This window comes from Chroicocephalus ridibundus, chromosome 6 (genome assembly GCF_963924245.1).
Source record: "Chroicocephalus ridibundus chromosome 6, bChrRid1.1, whole genome shotgun sequence".
Taxonomy (NCBI): domain Eukaryota; kingdom Metazoa; phylum Chordata; class Aves; order Charadriiformes; family Laridae; genus Chroicocephalus; species Chroicocephalus ridibundus.
Genome location: NC_086289.1, coordinates 11,584,899 through 11,603,631, shown reverse-complemented (window position 1 = coordinate 11,603,631; position 18,733 = coordinate 11,584,899). Strand labels below are relative to the sequence as shown.

The 18,733-nt window shown below is 44.6% G+C and overlaps 1 protein-coding gene across 7 annotated transcripts in view; it reads left to right on the top strand.

Moving 5' to 3' along the window:
- RBM20 (RNA binding motif protein 20) overlaps positions 1–18,733 on the top strand; it is a 105,217-nt gene that overhangs the window by 75,278 nt on the left and 11,206 nt on the right. For 5 of the 7 annotated variants that reach the window (XM_063337721.1, XM_063337724.1, XM_063337728.1 and 2 more), the window contains exons 2-9: positions 5,236–6,433; positions 8,087–8,148; positions 8,305–8,396; positions 8,740–8,837; positions 13,134–13,277; positions 14,662–14,793; positions 16,667–16,746; positions 17,555–18,242. In XM_063337721.1, the coding sequence (XP_063193791.1) occupies positions 5,236–6,433; positions 8,087–8,148; positions 8,305–8,396; positions 8,740–8,837; positions 13,134–13,277; positions 14,662–14,793; positions 16,667–16,746; positions 17,555–18,242 (2,494 nt within the window). The remainder of the gene's footprint in view (positions 1–5,235; positions 6,434–8,086; positions 8,149–8,304; positions 8,397–8,739; positions 8,838–13,133; positions 13,278–14,661; positions 14,794–16,666; positions 16,747–17,554; positions 18,243–18,733) is intronic. The other 2 variants (XM_063337722.1, XM_063337723.1) reach the window with 2 other exon arrangements.

The window sequence follows — 18,733 nt, the reverse complement described above, 5'->3', positions numbered from 1 at the left end:
TTTTAACCAATGTACCAGTCTTTGTTGACGTAAATGCTGGGTTTATTCCACAAGCAAATATGAACGTAACTCCAAAATGTATTCTTAATGGGATAACCAAAACAGCATAACATAAAATATCATTATAATAATTAATTATTCTAATAATTGTTGCGATTGCTGAACTGTGTCTTCTCCTACCAGAGTTTGAAGTACGGCTTTGCAGTTCCCTTGAATTCAAGAGGCTGAATTCTGTCCTCACATACAAACATGTAATCTCGCTGAAGTACTGTCAAATGGTGCATTTTAATTTGAAGACTAGACTTACCCCTAATATCTTATCAACTTCATTTATATAACAATTGATTTGTTTATTTTTAAGTTGTTTTTTTTTTTTTAATTTGCTCTTTTAGTACAGCAGCAATTGTTTTGGATGAGTTTAGAGAAGACAGCCCCATGTGTTTTGAATAAATGATACATTACAGAGAAGGGATGTTTACACTTCTGCATAACAGAATATAATGGATTCTGTGCTTGGATAATTAGGAAATGGTTTTCTTTGACGTATTCAAGAGTCCTGAATTAAAAATTTAAAGTTGCCTAACTGTTAGAAAATTGATTCAGAAACAGCTTTAATGGATGAAAAGACAGCATGCTCTTGCAAATACGGTCTCAAATCTAATACAGTGCTAATGCAGAGTAGTCATATGTCTAGGATACGTGGGTATCTTAATATCCTTGGCCATTTTAATTCTGAAATCATGACAGTAATACAGACAGCTAGGAAAAAAGGTGCACGTTTTGAACAAAAAATATTAAAAATTTATCTTTCAAAGATTTTGACAGGTAGATGTAATTATATCTGAAGGCAAATGTATCATAGGGGAGGGAATGCAAAAATCTTAGAAGACCTGCAAGATTTATGGAAAAAGCAAGAAAACAAATTCTGCAGTGCTATGAATTAGACTTTTTTTTCTTAAAGCATTCAAATTCACACCCTATGCAGTATTTCAAATATTTGTGAGTATAAATACTTCCTAAATAACCCGTTGCAACTAAGATCCTAACGTTATTAGTTCACATTTTTTTATTTATTTCTTAATTTTGAAAAGTTCTGAACAGCAGTTTAAAATCCTTAATTTTGTCATTTGAAAATCAAGCTCCAGGTTGCCAGTCTGTTCTAATAGACATGTTTTGTGTTCAGCCTTTTCATCACTCTTGTAGATGGGATTACTTAAATAATCCAGCCGTGTAGATACTTTACCTCCGACACTGTGTGTTGCTCGCTGTTCTTGGATGTTGAAAGCATAATAAGGATTACAGGGGTGGCAGATGGGCTGAATTGATTTATAGCAATATAGCTGTGCCACTGTTTGCAATCTCATTGTGGGTATTACAATAGTTGACGCACATCTTGAACTCCTGTCTCACAGAGCTGTGCGAAAACTTGCCTAGTTTGTGGATTTCTTTGTGGAAACTGTATGGCAGTGCTCCTGCCTGCCGTTATTTTAGTAAAGACAGACCATTTCTGGCTTTCCTAGTTGTGCAAATAGAGTGCTGGTGTGGCCCAGCTGTACAACTAATATTAAATAAATAAATGAAGAGGACAACTTCTGTTTACTTTTTACATCGCTGACCTTATAATCAGGAATGTTTTGCGCAGGATAGAGCTAACTTTGGCTGACGCAGGCTAATTCCCTGGGCTCTCCATGGAGAAAGAGAGTTTCATTCAGGTGCTTTGAATCATCTTGCAGCAGAGACCCCCCACGAGCAGGCGGGGGCTGCGCTTTGGTAACCTGAGGACGAGCTGGGGTGGGAGGTGTGTGTGTAGTAGTGGTGAACGGCCCCCACAAAATGCCTTAGCTGAGTGCTATCTTCACTTTGTGTTTGGAGTTTCCAACAGTTTAGTAAATCTGTAGCAGGAGTATTTGCAAAATTATGTTATCAAGTACATAAATATTATGATTGTAGAACAGAAAGAGGGAAAGAAATTTTCAAAGCTGTGCACGCCAGTCCCGTGTGTCTCTTTATGTTCTGTATTTCATGGTAGAACAGAAATCCTCAAATTTGGGTGTCACTCTAAAAGATGCTTTCTACATAGCTCTTCCCCCAACCTCCCATCTGCGTATCTGCTTTTCCCACTGACCCATGAACATGACCTTCCTTCTTTGCCTTGATTAGATGATAAAATATTCTGTTTCTGCTGTGGAGGGATAAAGTGTGCAACCCGAAACACCCTGAAATCTGGAAATTCATAACAGACAGCTGTATTTCGAAGCTGTGGCCATTCCCAGACCTACTGGTGCATGGGAGCAACCCTCCTCACTAATTCTGTCCCTCTGCGTGTGGCTTGGAGGCTGCGGCTTCTCCTTATGACATTTGTTTTTCTGCAGGTAAGGCGGCTCCCTGCAGCTCCCCAGTTTTCCTCACTGCTGGCCTGCAGGCTGGGGATGAAGCTGGCAGGCACAGGGAGCAGAGCACTGCCCAGCTCCACGGCACGGCCCAAAAGTTGTTGACCTGAGCTGGCCGGAGGCTGCCCACCATGCAGCCATGCAGGGTACTCCTGCCCTTGCCTTCCCCACGCCCAGCTGCAGAGCCCAGAAATTATTCCAGAGCTGGGGTGCAGCAAGCGCCCCAGGCATGCCCAGCTCGGGGGTGTTCTGGCAGGACACTACTTATGTGCTGGGGGGGTTTCTAAGAGAGTGCTCCAAAGTTGGTCACAATATGAGGAGGCTGAGGGAGCTTCAGGGCTTGTGGCCGTGTCAAGTGAGATGATTTCACTGGAGAGAGGGAGCCCATGCCCGCGTCCAGCAGGTAGCCACGAGAGCTGGGAAGCGGCTGCAGCTGTCGGGATGTGCACGCTGCTGCACAGGCTTGCAGCATGGTGAGATTAGATTGCTGGGAACAGGAGTCATCTGCGGCTCCTGAGCCTGAAAACATCGTATGCTGGCTTCTGGCTTTTCTTTTTATTTTAAGACCACCAGGCAATTCTTATTTGCATGCTCTATAAAACTTTTAAAAAGAGTTTTACAGTTTACTTAGCGTACAAAAGGTATAACCAGCTGTAAAATGAAACAATTGTCAGGACTGTGGCAAGTCCCACACAGCACATCACAAGCCAGGACGCACCAGACGCTGGTGGCACAGTACAGCCTGGGCACAGGGTTGTGCCATGTGCCCTGGCGGTGACAACAGTGTGTGTGCCAGTGTGGCATCCTCTGCTTGCTGAAGCCCTTACACCCCACAGGGCTCCTTGGAAGCTTTTATGGGTCCTCAGGCTCTCATGGGCTGAGATTTCTGAGTGCCTCTGTGTTGTTTTGGCTGCACTTGTGCCCCGAATCTCATCCGTAATCAAATTTAAAGCAAACTGCACTATAAGTGCAAGTCAGAGAGTAAGCGATGGAAACCACACGGGAAAACAAAAGGCACCTCAGCTCTGAAGCGCACTGGTGTCAGCTTGTGCTGGCAGGGAGTCTCGTCAGTACATAATGATACACTTATCCAAATGGCGTTTTGTATTTTGGGAGACAGATGTGCCTTGCAGTTGCTAGTGGAAGTTAAACGTTAAATATGAAACCCATTCATTTTCTCTTAGTCATACTTTGGATTTAAGCAGATGTTTTGCTAATTTGTGGTTTTCAAATGTAGCATGCTGACAAGACATTTATCATTAACTACAACTTCATCCATGCAGTTTAGCAAATTGGCCAATTATTAACAGTGAGGGTTGCATGGCGGTTGATGCATAGCTCCTGCTGCTTTGAAAGGCCTAAATTGAAACTCAATACATTTTTACAATATAAATTAATTGAGCTTTGGACCACATCCCTGTTATTCGAATGCTCTCTGCTCTCATTTTCAGAATGAACAGCCATTTGTAATGCGCTGAGTAGTTGTGCTGTCTGTGAGCAGAGGCTCCTGGTGGTGGAAAAAGTGATGGCTAACATTTTTCTGGTGGAGGCATGAAAATGGCTGCTGCCAAGCGTAGGCAGCATGACTTACGGAGGGAGCGTGGCCACGGGACGGTGTACGTACATGCGGACCAGGCTGGCTCTGCCACAGATGATGCGGGAGGCATCCTGGAAGGGTGCAGGGCAGGTGGTAAAAGCAGGGTGGGAGCAGCTGCCTGGAAGCTAGCGCTGCCTAATACTTTCCATTATAACATTTCTCTTGCTTTTAACTTTTTTAGACCTTACCCGTTTTGATTTTTTTTTTCCTGGTTTATGTTTGCAGGGTTTGACAGGGTTGGGGGAGAAAGCGGTGGTGGTGGTGCTGTGAACTGGTGAGATGTCTTAAAGGTGCTTCCCAAGGCCAAGCACCACCACCACCACATGCCTTAAAGTATCACCTCCTATTTTCCCAGCTCTGGAATTCAAGCAGGCAATTTAGTCATTGTTTATTCATGCCATGTAGAAGACTTGAAGGAGAACATTCAATGCACCTTTAATTTCTAGAAAGTATAAAGATCTTGATTTTCACCAGCTGTCACTGCAGAAATTTTGCTTTATGTTCCAGCTGAACTGGGAAAATTCTTCAGGACAGTTTGTTCCTAGTTGCTCCAGCTTCTGGCAAATCATTCGCTTTTTATCCTCCTCTACATTTGCATCTGCACAAAGAGAAACTACTTTGTTACAGAACTGTCTGCCATGCAGATTAATTAAATGAGAACTGTAAACAGTTAAAATAAATACAAGTGGTGTATTTCATCTTGCTTTATGCAGCCAGATGTGCTGGGTGCGAAGTACCTACGAGGCTGGCTTTACAGTCCCATTTGATGTCCTTTTCTCCACATCCCCTTCCTCTGTGGAAAAGGGAATAATGGTCAGGAGCAGCGATGTCTCAGCAGGGAGGCTGGAGGTTGCACAAAGTGCAGAGAAGAGAAATAACATAGATTTGGGAATGGTGTGGGAGGGCTTGTGTTGCCTCTGTTCCTGGTCTGCATTAGAGGCATGAGTCCTATGGGTACTTAAAATGAGCTGAAGGCCTGGTCCAGAGCATTGGTGAGGGATGCAATGGGGGTTTTAAAGAGAGATTTTTGGCATAGTTGTCTCTCTCGTAGCTTTCTGATTGAAGGGGATGCGCCAGCGGATGTGTAAGGGAAGATGATGGGTTAATGGCTGTATTGTCACTCACCACCTTGCTTTCCTTGGCTTTAGATAAGCTAAATCTATGGAAGTGGCCTTGTATCACATGCCAGGCTTTAGTGCAGGTAGATGTCGGGCGAATTCGGCTAACCCAGATCCTGATCCTTTGCAGCGCTGCCAAGCTCCTGGAGAAGAGTCCGTTCTCCGTCGGTGCCCCGAGCCCCCTGCTCCCCTCGCCGGCCAGCCTGCAGCTGGCACAGCTCCAGGCGCAGCTCACCCTCCATAGGCTGAAGTTGGCTCAGACCGCTGTCACCAACAACCCGGCCGCCGCCACCGTCCTCAACCAGGTGCTCTCCAAAGTGGCCATGTCCCAGCCGCTCTTCAACCAGCTGAGGCACCCCACCGTGATGAACGCCCCGCAGGGACACGCTGCAGGGCCGCCGCAGGGGCCCGGCATCGCCGGCGCAAGGTTCCCCTCTGGCAGCATTGCCTTTCCTGCCCAGAGCCCGGCCTTAGCCACGCCAGGGGGCAGCCTGGGGCCCGTCCAGGCCCAGGCCCCCAACGCCATCATCATGAGTCCCTTTGGAAGTGTCATGGCTCCCACCTCTGGCCAGCAGCCCGTGGTGGTGGGCCTCAACAAGGCGGGCGCCTCCACCTCCGCTGCCGCCGCTGCGGGGGGATTTTACGAGTACAACAAGCAAAACGCTGCCGCCACCGCCCCTCAGGCGTACGCCTCCGAGGGGGACCAGCCCAGCCAGCATGGCTTCCTCGCCGGCGGGGCCCACGCTGCCTCAGCAGCAGCGGGGCCATGTTTTGAGGGTCACTTTGGGGCTCCCAGCCAGCTGCAGCATGAGGCAGCGGCCGCCACCTTCTCCAAGGAGGCCTATGGGGCAGCGGTGGCAGCCCATCACGGGGCGGCACGGGCCTTCCCCGGCGACCCGAGCGCGGGCTCCCATCCGAAAGGAGATCCCGGCCCCGTCCTGCATGGCAGCGGTACAAGCAACAGTTGGGAAAATATCCCTAATTTCCCCAGCCAAAACAAGCCTGACCTTGCGCCCGGCGACAGCCTGTGGCCGTCAGCAAGTCAGCAGCAGTATGAAATAAGAAACGAGCTCTACAACCCCGAAGAGCCGACACCTGACACAAAGTTCAGCACGGCCGCCCCCCCCACCTTCGGCCGCCTCAACCACAGCAAGCAGAGCTTCGGCAGCCCTCGCATGAGGCAGAAGGAGGAGCGGAGCGGCGGCGGCGCGTCCGACCTGCCCGCCCGCTCCCTGCCGCCCCACCAGCTGGGCGACCTCCGCAGCGCGGCCCCCCTCCACTTCCCCCACGTCTGCGCCCTCTGCGACAAGAAGATCTTCGATCTGAAGGTGAGTGGTTTTAAGGCACCTCCTGGGCACGGTTCGGACCTGTGAACAGGGTGCTTGGTGGCTGATCTGGCCACCGGCTCCTGCCACCCCATCGCCGTCAGCATCCATCGCCGCAGAGGTGGCCCGAGAGAAGCAGAGACAAAGGGCCACAGTTTTGCTTAGGGTGTTGTACATCTGTTTCATGGCAATTCGTGGGGTTTCAGGATCTGGTTTTGTTCCGCATCTCACTGTGAAAAGCAGCGATACACAGCGTGAGAAACGTGAGGTCCGGGCTGGGGTTGCGGCTCATCTCCTGGGCCCAAAGCGAGGGGAGGAGGAGCTTGAAGCTGATCCCCCGCTTCTCAAGCTGGTGTTGTAACCACACATCTGCGGTTTCATCTGCCTCTCCCTTTCTCTTCGCGTTTCTGATCCCAAAGGCTTCCCCCTAACAGCCGTGTGGAACCAGCTTGCTTAAACGCAACAGCGCATTTTGATAAAATGATTTTAATAATTCCTCTGTTGGGATCTCTTCTTCCTTCTAGTAGCTCTAAGGAAAATTTAGGACTCAGGGTCCCCAGCAACTTTGGCCTGGAAGCAAGAAGCTGCCCGCCCAGCACGTGTGGTGCAGACCACGTTCCCACTTCTCAGTTCATACTGCCAAGGGAGCTCCAAATTCAACCTCACCCTCGAGAAGCAGCTTTGCAATTGCCTAGAGAGCCTGTGTGCTAGATCATGTTGTATAGGTCAGGTCTGGAGAAGGCCATTTATGTGGCCCTCTGAGCCCCACAGCCATTCGTGGGCCCTGGCTGAGGTTGTTCTGGCCTCCTGGTGAGCCCTGCTCAACAAGTCCTCACCACCTTTTCCATCGCATCACAGGACCAGCACCTAACTGCAAAGGCACGTGTTTTCACGCTGATGGGGGCCTGACAAAAACCTTACAACAGTGTTTATACAGGAAGGAAGATGTCCAGCAAATTAAATAGTACCTGATACTTATACACCCAGCAGCTTTGGGATATTTGAATATATTTGCTCTTTCATGTTTCCCTTTTACTCTTTGAGTAGCTGCTTGCAAAAGGGATTGCTGTGGTTACTGCAGCCACAGGGCTGGTCTGAAGTAGCCCCCATCTAGGGCATGCTGTGCATTTCTTTTTTTCATTCAACATCTTAAAGGGGCAGGGAAAATACCGTTACAGTGAGTTTTGGTTGATCTGTTTGTTGGTGTTTAATACACTGCCTCATTTGGATCATAAAAGTGTAAATGGCTAAATGTACTTTGACAATTTTTGCTAATCTGTTGAAATTGAGTAAGCGCTGCCCTGGCTGCCCTGTGTGCTGAGCACCTTCTTTGTGGATGTTGCAGGAGTTGAGGGTGCTCAGCGCCTTGCAGGATGAGCTCTTCAGCTAGAGTGAAGTAAATTAGTAGAAGTATACTGGATTTAAAAACTAATACAGAGAAGCTCTCCTTTGATAAAGTAACTGATAATTTAACCTACAAGTAACGAATCAGTAAATGCGTTGGATGGAAGGTGCACTTGGCTCCAGCATCACACACTTTGATCTTCAGCATCTCAGTATTGTTTTTAGAATAAGGTAAACTGAATGGAGAAGCAATCTCTTGTAAATTTGTCTCAGGATTTTTCCTGTGCTCATTATCTCTTTGTTTCAACGTAGGACTGGGATCAGCACATTAAGGGAAGTCTTCACATCCAAAAATGTATGGCTTTTTCAGATAAGTAAGTATTATTTTAGAGACACTCTTCCAACTGAATTTCTAACAGAGCATCCCTTACTTCAGTGGCTTTACACCGGGAATTTACTGTATAATAATTAAGCTTTAGTATTTATGGCACATTGTGCATGCTCCTAAAGTTCTTTTCTTTCTTTTCCAGCACTGGTATCCGGTGTGTGTTAAGCTCAGCAGATGGAACATTGCATTTATCACCAAATAATGCAGCAGTTTTCAATCCATCTAGTATCGAAGGTGAATGGTTGTATGTGCAATAGTTAAAAACACTTTCTTTTAATTGAAAGGGAAGTCAGTCTCTGGGGAAAAGTGGACATTTTAAATGAAATGCGGTACAAGTTTCCAAGGAAAACTTTTTAGAAGTTGTGCACAGAAAGGCTAAAAGTCAATACTATGCCTTTCAAAGTATGATTTGATTTTTCATTCAAACAATGACTTGTTTTCACAGTACAAATAGTGTATAATTTGTGTAGAGACTATGAAATTAATTATTATGTAAATGGGGCATTGCTTACTGAGCACACTAATACAATTACTATGAGTCAAGATTTTCATGAAATGTGTGTAATCCATTATTTAGATTATCCACCAAATGTTGGCTCATCTTTTATCACTACATCGGCAAGATCCTTTGGCCAGCCAGGTTCTACATTTTCTTCTGCTCCATCAGGGGTAAGAGTGAGTACCTAAGCAAATTGATCTCCGTGTCGAGATTCTTGTAGAAGCCACTGCTGCTTACTGGAATTAAAACTGTGAAGCCTTCCTTTTAAACAATAGTCTGAATATTCAGTCTGTTATTTCAACTTCCCTGCAGCTCTTTTATGTTTTTGATTTTGGCCAAATCAGAACTTGATTGTTTTTTTTCCCAATGCTAAAAGTTGTTTGCTTGTTAGAGAGGTTTGGGGAGGGGGGTAAATGGCTTTGTGTGTCTCTCATTGTCTTTTTTCCCCCATTTTCTGAGTCTTTTTGACCCAGGAAGGTCAGCGTCAGCTTGGAATGAAGATTTGGATTAGTTTTCACTTTGAGTGTCGCTCCCAGTAAGCAGCCTGCCATGTCTCCAGTTATTTATTTGTAGCAATTGCTCTCAGCCTCTCCCATGCTGGATACCTTCTCCCAGGTAGCAATGGTGGCAAAGATAGTGGCTGCTGCTTTGCTAACCGTTACTCACCTGGGGGTCCCAGATCAATTCATTATACTGGACTAAATTTTCTTAGTTTATTTTAGTGTACTATTTATATGATCTGCCGCCACTGGTAACCTTTTAGCAAATTCGCTTTGGTGTACAGCATTCCATGGTTTAGGTTTATTAGCGCCCCCAACCCTGCATTCAACACAGGTCCCCATTTGTATTGCTGTAATGCGCACTTGAATTCCTAGCCCAATAATCAAAAAATGCCAGAAAAAAGAAAAGGATAACATTAAAAGTGGTTCTTACACTGACAAAGCAGAAAGATTTTAAGAGGGGAAAAAAAAAAGAAAAACAAGCAAAAAGGCAAATAAAAGCAAATCATATATATAATGGAAATACAAAGTCGTTAGGGTTAAAATGAAGCTTGACATATATTGGAAAGCTACAATTAAAGCTGGAGACATTAAGGAGTCATGTTAGGACTTTCATAGAATAGCAGCAGTAATCCAGGGGTTCAAGTTTTCACCTTGTTAGCTTTTGTGTATATATCTGGATGTGGTCTCAAACACTCTGGAAAGACAAGCTGAGTTGTGTCCCCTTGCCGCTCCAGTTCGCATCAGGCCTTGCTTACAGAAACATCACCCAGATTTGTTTAATCCAACCAATTTTCTACTGTGTGGTTCTGCTGTGACAGAGGTTATTTGAAGGGGTTTTAGTTTCTGCCTGTCACAGACACTGTGTGTGCAGGGGAGCAAAGAGCAGAGCTGCTGATGACGGCTGCCTCCAAGGTCAGAGGTGGAGTAGCAGCGGGTGCGGAGGAACGTTCCTTTTCATCATGTCTGTCAACCTCGCAACAAATGAAATTACTGCTAATGCCAGTATCATTTCTCCTTAGAATCTGTCACTATTTATCATTTAAGCTGACTGCAGAAGTCCTCCTTCTGAATGACCTGCAGTAGTATGAGAGAGAAAAGAAACAATAACTTTGATTTTCCGGTCACTATAAATCCTCTTTTTCTTCAGAAGCTCGTCGGGTGGACAGGGAGCTATATTAGAGGTGTTAAGATTGAGTTTGCCAGCTGTCATTCACCCGCAATCCAGGTGGCTTATAATTTATTACACCTTTGCACGGTAGTATTCACTTTCAGCTAAGCTGCTGCCATTTAACTGAGCAGTGGGAGATTATACTTGACCCTGCATGTAATCATAAACAAAGTGTTCGGATTTCTGGAAGAGCTTGCTCTGTGCTAGCCATCCACAAATAACTCATCCCTCTTCAAAAGGCAAATGCCGTGCTACAAGTCTTCACTCAGGCATGGAGAGCCATTAGCACTGGAGGGATGGGACTATCAGTTTCTTATTATCTTTAGAAAAGATTCATGTGAAGCTCAAGAAAGGGATAAAGAATTTGAAAAGCAAAAAACAAACAAACAAAAAAAGAAAAAAAAAACCCGTAATAAAAAATAACCAAATTGGATTGGTGAAATAATATGGCAAATGGTATGAGATGCATTTCACTGCTGTGTATCAAATTATTTTTGTAGTAGTTGTCCAGCTGCATTGGTAAATCCCTGTAGAGATCGGTTGCAAAGAAAGTTAACTTTAGAGTCTTATTGAAAATTACATTCAACACTTGACACACAACAGCTTCTCTAACTTCCAGACTGTGGATATGGAAAGTGTATATTTCTTTTCTGGCTGTGATTTACAGCTCTATTTAATGAATGGATACAATTTAACTTCAGTCAGCTGACAAAATTATTGCTGGGTACAGCCCGTTGACTTCTGGTATGAGTATGTGACCACTTCGTAATCATGAATTACAGCAGATTTATGGCGTAGCATTTTAGTTTAAGCTATTGCCAATTGTGGGGAGGTGGTAACATCTTACAGTCATTTGATTTAATGTACTGCTGAGCGCGTGTGTCCAGACTGTATGTCCCAGAGACTCTTAACATACCACCTCTTAACAGATCTAACAAAACAAACAGAAGGTACCAGGTGACCTGGGGTGTTCCTACACTGGGACTGCACTTGCTGTCAGGAAGATTTCCTTTTCCCCTGATAGCTGTAGTTGTATTCTTCTGTCGTGCACTCCGTGCTGCCTTGCCAGATGCACGCAGCCATCTCTTCCTTTTCTATTCAAATGGAATTGAGTTGCTTCATCTTTTTCAGGATCAGGTCTTTGTTATTTTTCTGCTAAAGAAAATATCTTACTTCTGGACTTCGGCACTTCTTTGACTTACCTTATTCACCTGGGCAGGCTCTGTAAGATGCAAGCTAAATAGCAGACCACTGTATAATGCAGGGTCTTGCTGCAGCAAAAATACACCAATGGTTAAGTGGTGAAGCCTGGAGGGAAGGTAATGGGATGAAGGTGTAAATAAGATAACATTAGCTCTATAACTTGTGAACTTGCTGACAAGCCAAACATTTGTGATGGCTCTGGTGAACTTGATCCCACAAGATTACGTGATTTGCATCTTCCCTTGAATGGCACAATTTTAACTGAAGGTAGAGTTACCTCTTCAGTAAAATCCTAACAGCAGAGGTCATAAACAGGGAAGTAGTCTGGAAAGACTTAATCCTGTGTGAGCAATGTTTCGCGTGTCATTAGCTGGGGTAAATTATGTTCTTCTCCAAGTATATCCCAAAGCCTCTTTGCACAAGGAGTGTAGAGCCTGTTTGCCACGTCAGGGAGATGGGCAGCTCTTTGGGAGCTGCCCCAACACTCCAAAATAGACTTCCACCCTTGGGAAGCGACTATCGCACAGGCACCACGTGCCTGTGCCAACCCAATTTGGGAGCCCTGCCTGTCTGCTTGTCCAGTGGTCACTATGTCCCCAGGGGAAAAGTCCCTCCTACTGCGTGTTGTTGCAATGAGAGTGGAAAGTAGTAGGTTTTCCAACCTGAGGTACAGCTGTGTGTCCTTTCACAAGTTAAATGGGGTCACTTTTACCCCTGGCCCAGTCTGGTCCACTGGGGCAGAAGGAGGATTTAAGTTCAGCCTCTGCTATCCTGAACACTTCTGTAGCCATCTAAACTGATTTCTAACATCCATAAATTCAGCAGGGAATGCAGCGAGCATCTGTTTCAATTTCCAGGCACCACCAGCACCACATAAATGGGCGTTTATGGAATACTTGAAAATACTAATTTTTTGTGCATTGCTTGCAAATTATCGGCTGAGGGCCTTTTACTCAGCAATAGTGTGTGGTGCCTTCATGTGCTGGGAAGGCACAGAGCCCCCAGTGGGACAGACAGACGCGGATGGGGTGAGGAAGGCTGTCTGACTTGGCAGAGGAGCCACAGGGGTTGTGCTGGTGTACTAGGTGGGTACTGGTCCTGCAGGGACCTCATCAGGAGGGGCTGAGACCTCCCTATGGTAAGGGCAGCCTCCTTCTCCAAACACGGAGGGGCCTCCAAACTCTCGCTGGCGCTGAGTACGGTGCAGCGGCCTGTGCCCGTGGCGGCCCAGCCCTCTGCTGTGACATGCCAGGGAGCTGGAGCCCTGGAGTCCATAAGATTTGAGGTGGCAGGTTAGCTTTTGCAGCAATATTGTTAGTCCTGTTCAAACAAGAGCATCTCGTCTAGAAATCCTCTCTGTGCTTTCTAATGTCCAGGGATGGAGACTCCATTGAAAGCTGCACTGCAGTTAAACATTTCCCTTCCCTTTTGTGTTTCTAAACCAGGATGTTAAAATATAAGGTTTTACAGAAGAATAATTGTCCTTAATAACAGGTATACAGAACAGAACATTTCATTTTTTGCAAAAATGTAAGGTCTTATCTAGTGGATGGATTATCTAAGATTAAAACATTGTTTTGAGTTGTTTTTTTCCCCAGTTTCCCCAGAGGAAATCTACACTGGGTCGAGTTGTTCACATCTGCAACCTCCCGGAGGGAAGCTGCACAGAGAATGATGTCATTAACCTGGGCCTCCCGTTTGGGAAGGTCACCAACTATATCCTCATGAAATCCACTAATCAGGTACTGTGCATTTTGAGTCAGTGGTATTGATGTCTATTGGCATAAAGACATATTGACGTGAAGACAGAATCTTTGGGGAAAATCTCTTTCCTTTTTTTTTTTTTTTTTTTTTGATAGAAACATAAACGTATGAAGCCTGCTCTTAAAGTAAAAAAAAAATATTGGTGTTTGCAGAATGAAGGGATGGCATAAGTATGACCACTGCCTCACAGTTCTTATTAAAAAACCCCTGAAATCTCAGTGAAGAAGTGTTGTAAAACTGTACTTTTAAAACTTATCATAATAATTTTTTAAAAGTTAGTAACTTCTTCTGTCAGCCATTTGTTAGGGTTACTTTCAGACTTCTCTTGTTCTGTTTGGACGGGTTTTATTGCTTCTTACTCATACTCGTAGAGCTGAACTGGGCATTGAAGATTGACTTCACTCTAGCTTGGTTCGGCTGTCCTACATTGTTTGCCGAACTGTTGTTACAGCAGAGGCAGATCCCGCAGTGGTGTAATTACAGTCACAGCCTGGTGGCAGAGCCCCCAGCCATGGCTGCGCTGGGTGATCTGGCACACACATGCTAAAGGAAGGCTCTGCCCTTACAGGGGGCACTGACACCTCACTCACTCCCTTTTAATCTGCACCGAATTGTAGTAGAGCTCTTTCTTCAAGGTAGCTTAAGTCTACCTGAAGTAGCTTAAGTCTACCAGTGGTGGTAGACTGCAGCAGACAGTACAGATGAAGGTAGAATCCATGCCAGTCCGCAATGTTTGAGATTGCAGTGTTTCAAAATGCAGTCATTACACAGCTGTGAATATATTCTTTGACCAGTTAAACTGCAGTCACATCGAATGCAATTTTCATGTAAATGAAAGTGCTAGCTAACATTGTTCAGGTTTTTTAAACTCGTTTTTGGCTTTGTTCTGGCTGCCCGTGGTCTGATGTTCTGCTTTTCTCTGGATCCCTTGCAATTGTGCAAGACACAGCTGACAATCTTGGGAGCAGTGCATGCTGCGGTGCAGTTCTGCATACTGTCAGCAGCTGACCGTGGTGTAGAAGCACCAGTGAGGAAGTGAGGGAAAGGTGATGTTTTCGTATATCAAGAAAGATTAAATTCCAGTCATTTAGTTTTTAACTAAACTGGCTTCTAAAGTTTTGCATATCAGCTTTACTAGCTGGGTTGAAACCATTATTTGCAGGTAAAAGGCATCTGAGCAATGGACTGAGTGTTACTATTTCAGCTCCAGGGCTGCAAAGCTACACAGTTCGGTACTATGAAGACATTTTGCATGAGAAGAATCCAAGTGAAAAAGTGAAAAATATTGTGCTGCGTCTTCTCTCTTATACTTTGTATTTTTATTTATGTAGTAGATTTTAAGACTCTCCCCATTTGTGCTAGGCCTTTCTGGAAATGGCTTACAGTGAAGCAGCACAAGCCATGGTGCAGTACTACAAAGAAAAACCTGCTATGATAAATGATGACAAGTTACTTATTAGGATGTCTAAACGATACAAGGAATTGCAGCTGAAGGTAAGATAGTCATTCCTGATCACATTTCCTGAGTTTCCATGGCATGTCCTGGAGAATACATCCAAAAATCTTTGCTGATTACTGATTTCTAATTAATGCTTTAATATTATGGAAAAAGAAATTAAGAAAGATAAATTAATGAATGTATGTTAATGATGTTTTATACTTAGCTGCTTGCTCTTGTTCTAAATTTTAGCTCTTGGAAAAGATGCCATTTTCTTTCATCCTCTGATACCATTATTTCAAAAATCCCTTCTGCGCTTCCTTCTGAGTGGGCTCCCCACATTGCTTGGTCTAACAAAGGTCTAAACCACAGCCATGTGTAAGATACAACATGTCAGCAAAAATAAGACAGTCCTATTCCTATAAAAAAAATAAGACAGTCCTATTCTTTTAGTGAGGCATTAAGCCTGAAGCAATGCTTTTCACTGCTTCAATCTCTATACCAAGCAGCGATGGCAGGGCTAAACATCACACTGATTTCTTTTTCTTTCTTTCTTGTGAATGACCTAAATTAAAAAGCAAGATTTTTTTTATTTTTTACATAGAGTCAGAACAGAGCAATAATCTTTAGACTTTGTGTAGCATGTGCAACACTTCTGATGGGAACACCTGAGTGATGTCCAAAAATCAGTGTTCTTGTGAGCGTATTTATGGAAGCTTGTGTACCGCTACGTGTAATGCTAAGAGAGTATTTTTTTTTCACGGAGATTTGGACTGGAACTGGCAATGCAGAGATGAAGAGCTTCATATTGTATTATCTAACACAGCACTAAGTTATTTTATAAAATAACTCTGTAATATTCCAAGTTAAGAGGTTAAGGGACCTTTTACGAGCCTTCAGGTAAAACAAGTAACTCGGATGGTTTGGTTTGACCTTTGGGAAAGTCTCTTTCTCTCCTGTACGTGTATAATAGTTTAAGGAGACTTAAGGGAGTTGCCAAAAAGTCCATAAGCCAGGGCAGTCTTTCTTAGTGTGGTATGGTGAGGGGTTCTCATGTAAGGTGGCAGAGACTGGGCATCTTAACATAGAGGCAGAACATGAATTACCCAGGAGAGTGTGTGAGTTTGCCTAGACTGCACAAAGATTTTCAGCCTTTCCAGCGGCAGTTTTTCAGGTCATGGAATTATTTTTCTTTGCATGAGCAAACACCCTTTCTCTTTGTTAAAAACAAACAAACAAACAAAAGTGCAACATGGAAGGAGGAATATGCATGACCTATTTACACGCTGCTCCAAGTTCCTGCATGATTATGTTGCTCAGCTGTGCATGCTCCAAGTGTTTGACGAATTGCATGCACTCTAGCCTGGAGTAGTGCATCTTTTGTAAATGATCTTGAATCTCAAGTAATCAGCACTTCCTGTACGTGTCTTCCTTGCACTTACCTTTTCTGAAGCTCTTGTGGCTAAACATGGTCTCTTAGAGCTGTACTCCAGAATGAGCTAACCTCTAAGATGAGGAGAAGGCAGTTCATTCCTAGAGGGTCAGAAATAAGCTGCTGCACTTACTTAATTCAGATATTAGAAAAATTATCTGGTTTGTTTCCTTTTATATCCAATTCTTAGAAATACTCTGTAGTGAATGTGTATCAGGGAAGGACAAGCTAGTCTTCAAAGCCTGTTACAGCAGCCAACTGTGAAGAGACAGTGCTACAACGTAATGGAGCAAATTTTCCGTTTGCATCATTTTACTGCTTTGATAGTATTGTTGAGATACCAGCTGCAGAAAAGACTGTAACCACAACTGAAACCAAATATTTCTCAGTAGTAGTATAATTAAATGCTGTGTGGATGCTGTTTCTTGAAGAACAAATCACCTATACTAGCTTGGAGAGTAGTGCAGCATGCTAAACAGTGTATTTGTCTTATTTAGAAACCAGGCAAGAACGTGGCTGCTATCATCCAGGACATCCACTCGCAGAGGGAGAGGGACCTGCTGCGTGAAGTGGACAGGTAAAGTTTTTCCATTGATTGGAATTGAGACCTGGATGAGTCCGTAAACCTACAGGCAGAAAAAGCATTATCTGTGTGCTTCCCTCTGTTCTCTCATTTGCTTTCTTAATTTGGATTTCACTTCAAATCACTGTAAAAATGTAAGTGGGTTCAATAGTAGGCGCAGGGCCTATGTAATGAGATCGGATTAAAACTGTGCATGTTATGAAAATAACTGATGATGATGACTCAGAAAGTACGCCTGGCATGTGAAGAACACACAAATGAAGCCATTCCCTTCTCCTCCCCCTTGAGTGAAAAGTGCAAAGGCTGGGAGCGCTGTGAGACCTAGAGGGAAGGAGATGGTTCACATTACAATGTATTTGGGTATATTTCTGATCTGCCTGGCTTCTGGACCTTCCAGTAAAAATGGAGAGGAATCAGTCCTAAAACATCTTTTATAAACAGGTGACCTTTGTCACTTTTGTCTCAGCAATACCCTAGATGAGTGAGTATTAAGGGGACAGACATTAGAGTCATTGTAGAGGTATTAACGTATTACAAGCTTTTAATGCTGAACGCCTATGAGATGCTTTTAAGAATGAATGACTGTATTCTTGACAGATCTGTGGGGATTTAGTTAAGCTCTATGGATATGACACTGCCTTTTCTCCTGTTCACTGTGTTTGCAGCTGTGCGTTGCATGTCTGTGAAAGGCCTGGGGTCTCAGGTTCGCAGTCCCCAGGGCAGTCCCCGTGTGTTTCCAGTGCACAAGAATTTGGTAGACCACAGTGGGTCAGCCAGTTACAGCTGCCTTTTCCCTCTGCAGCAGGTATGGCACGGAGAGGCCTCGCTCTCGCAGCCCCATAAGCCGCTCCCTGTCGCCCCGATCCCACACTCCCAGCTTTACTTCCTGCAGTTCACCCCACAGCCCGATGGGAACCGGCAGGACCGACTGGGGAAATGGGAGAGAGTCGTGGGATCAATCCCCATATTCTCGACGGGAAGAGGAAAGAGACAGCAGAGAATGGCGAGAGAATGGGGATGAGAAGAGGGACAGGACTGACACGTGGGTACACGAGAGGAAACATTATTCCCGACAGCTGGACAAGTTTGATTTGGATGAACGGATTGAAGGAGGCAGAGGGCACAGAGAAAAATATTTAAGGAGTGGTTCCCCTGGCTCCCTTCATCCTTTATCTGGCTACAAGAGCAGGGAAGATGACTATTACCGAAAAACCTCTAAGTCAAAATCTGACAAGTTTCAGAGGCAGCTGCAGGATTTACCTGGGAGATCTAAGAGAAAGGAAGAGGCAAAGTCAAGGGAACGCAGGCATTCTTACAGCGAGGACACTGCCAGGGAGGAGGCAGCTGAACAGAAGCACGGCAAAGCATCTGAGGGCTCCAGACAAAAACAAAGTGATAAGAATAAGGTAAAGAAAGCTGAAAAAGACCAAGAGGAAGATGCAGCTGCTGAAGGCAGTGATGTGAAGGAAACCAAAGCTCCCGAGAATGAGGTAAATAGAGATCTCAAACTGTATATAAGAAGAAGGTAAATGCTGAAGTAATATATTTTCTTAAATATTTTAGATCAGTTGTTGTGGGTGTGGTGCTGGTAACATGCAAAGTTTTGCCATGTTAAAATCGGGGAATATAGTCCTGGAAGAGATCTTGGGAGGTCATCTTGTCTGCATCTTTGCCCAGATCGTGCAGATCTATTACACTGTTACGGTGTTGAGTACATGGATGTTGTCTTTCTACGTCAAGCACAGAACCTCTGGGTAACCAGTGAGGGAAAGGGGACAGACAACTCCCAAGAAAACCAAGTGACAGTCTGCTGTTTGCAGACTGTGCAGAGGCAATTGCCCTACTGCTCTCTGTTCTAAATCTGGGCAGAATACTCCATAGCTGCTCTCTCTGCATCCATCACCTCCTTCCACTTCCTGTGATGTGGATTAAGTTATCTGGGAATTAAGTGGTATTTTACATGGATGTGTAGTATTTGTAG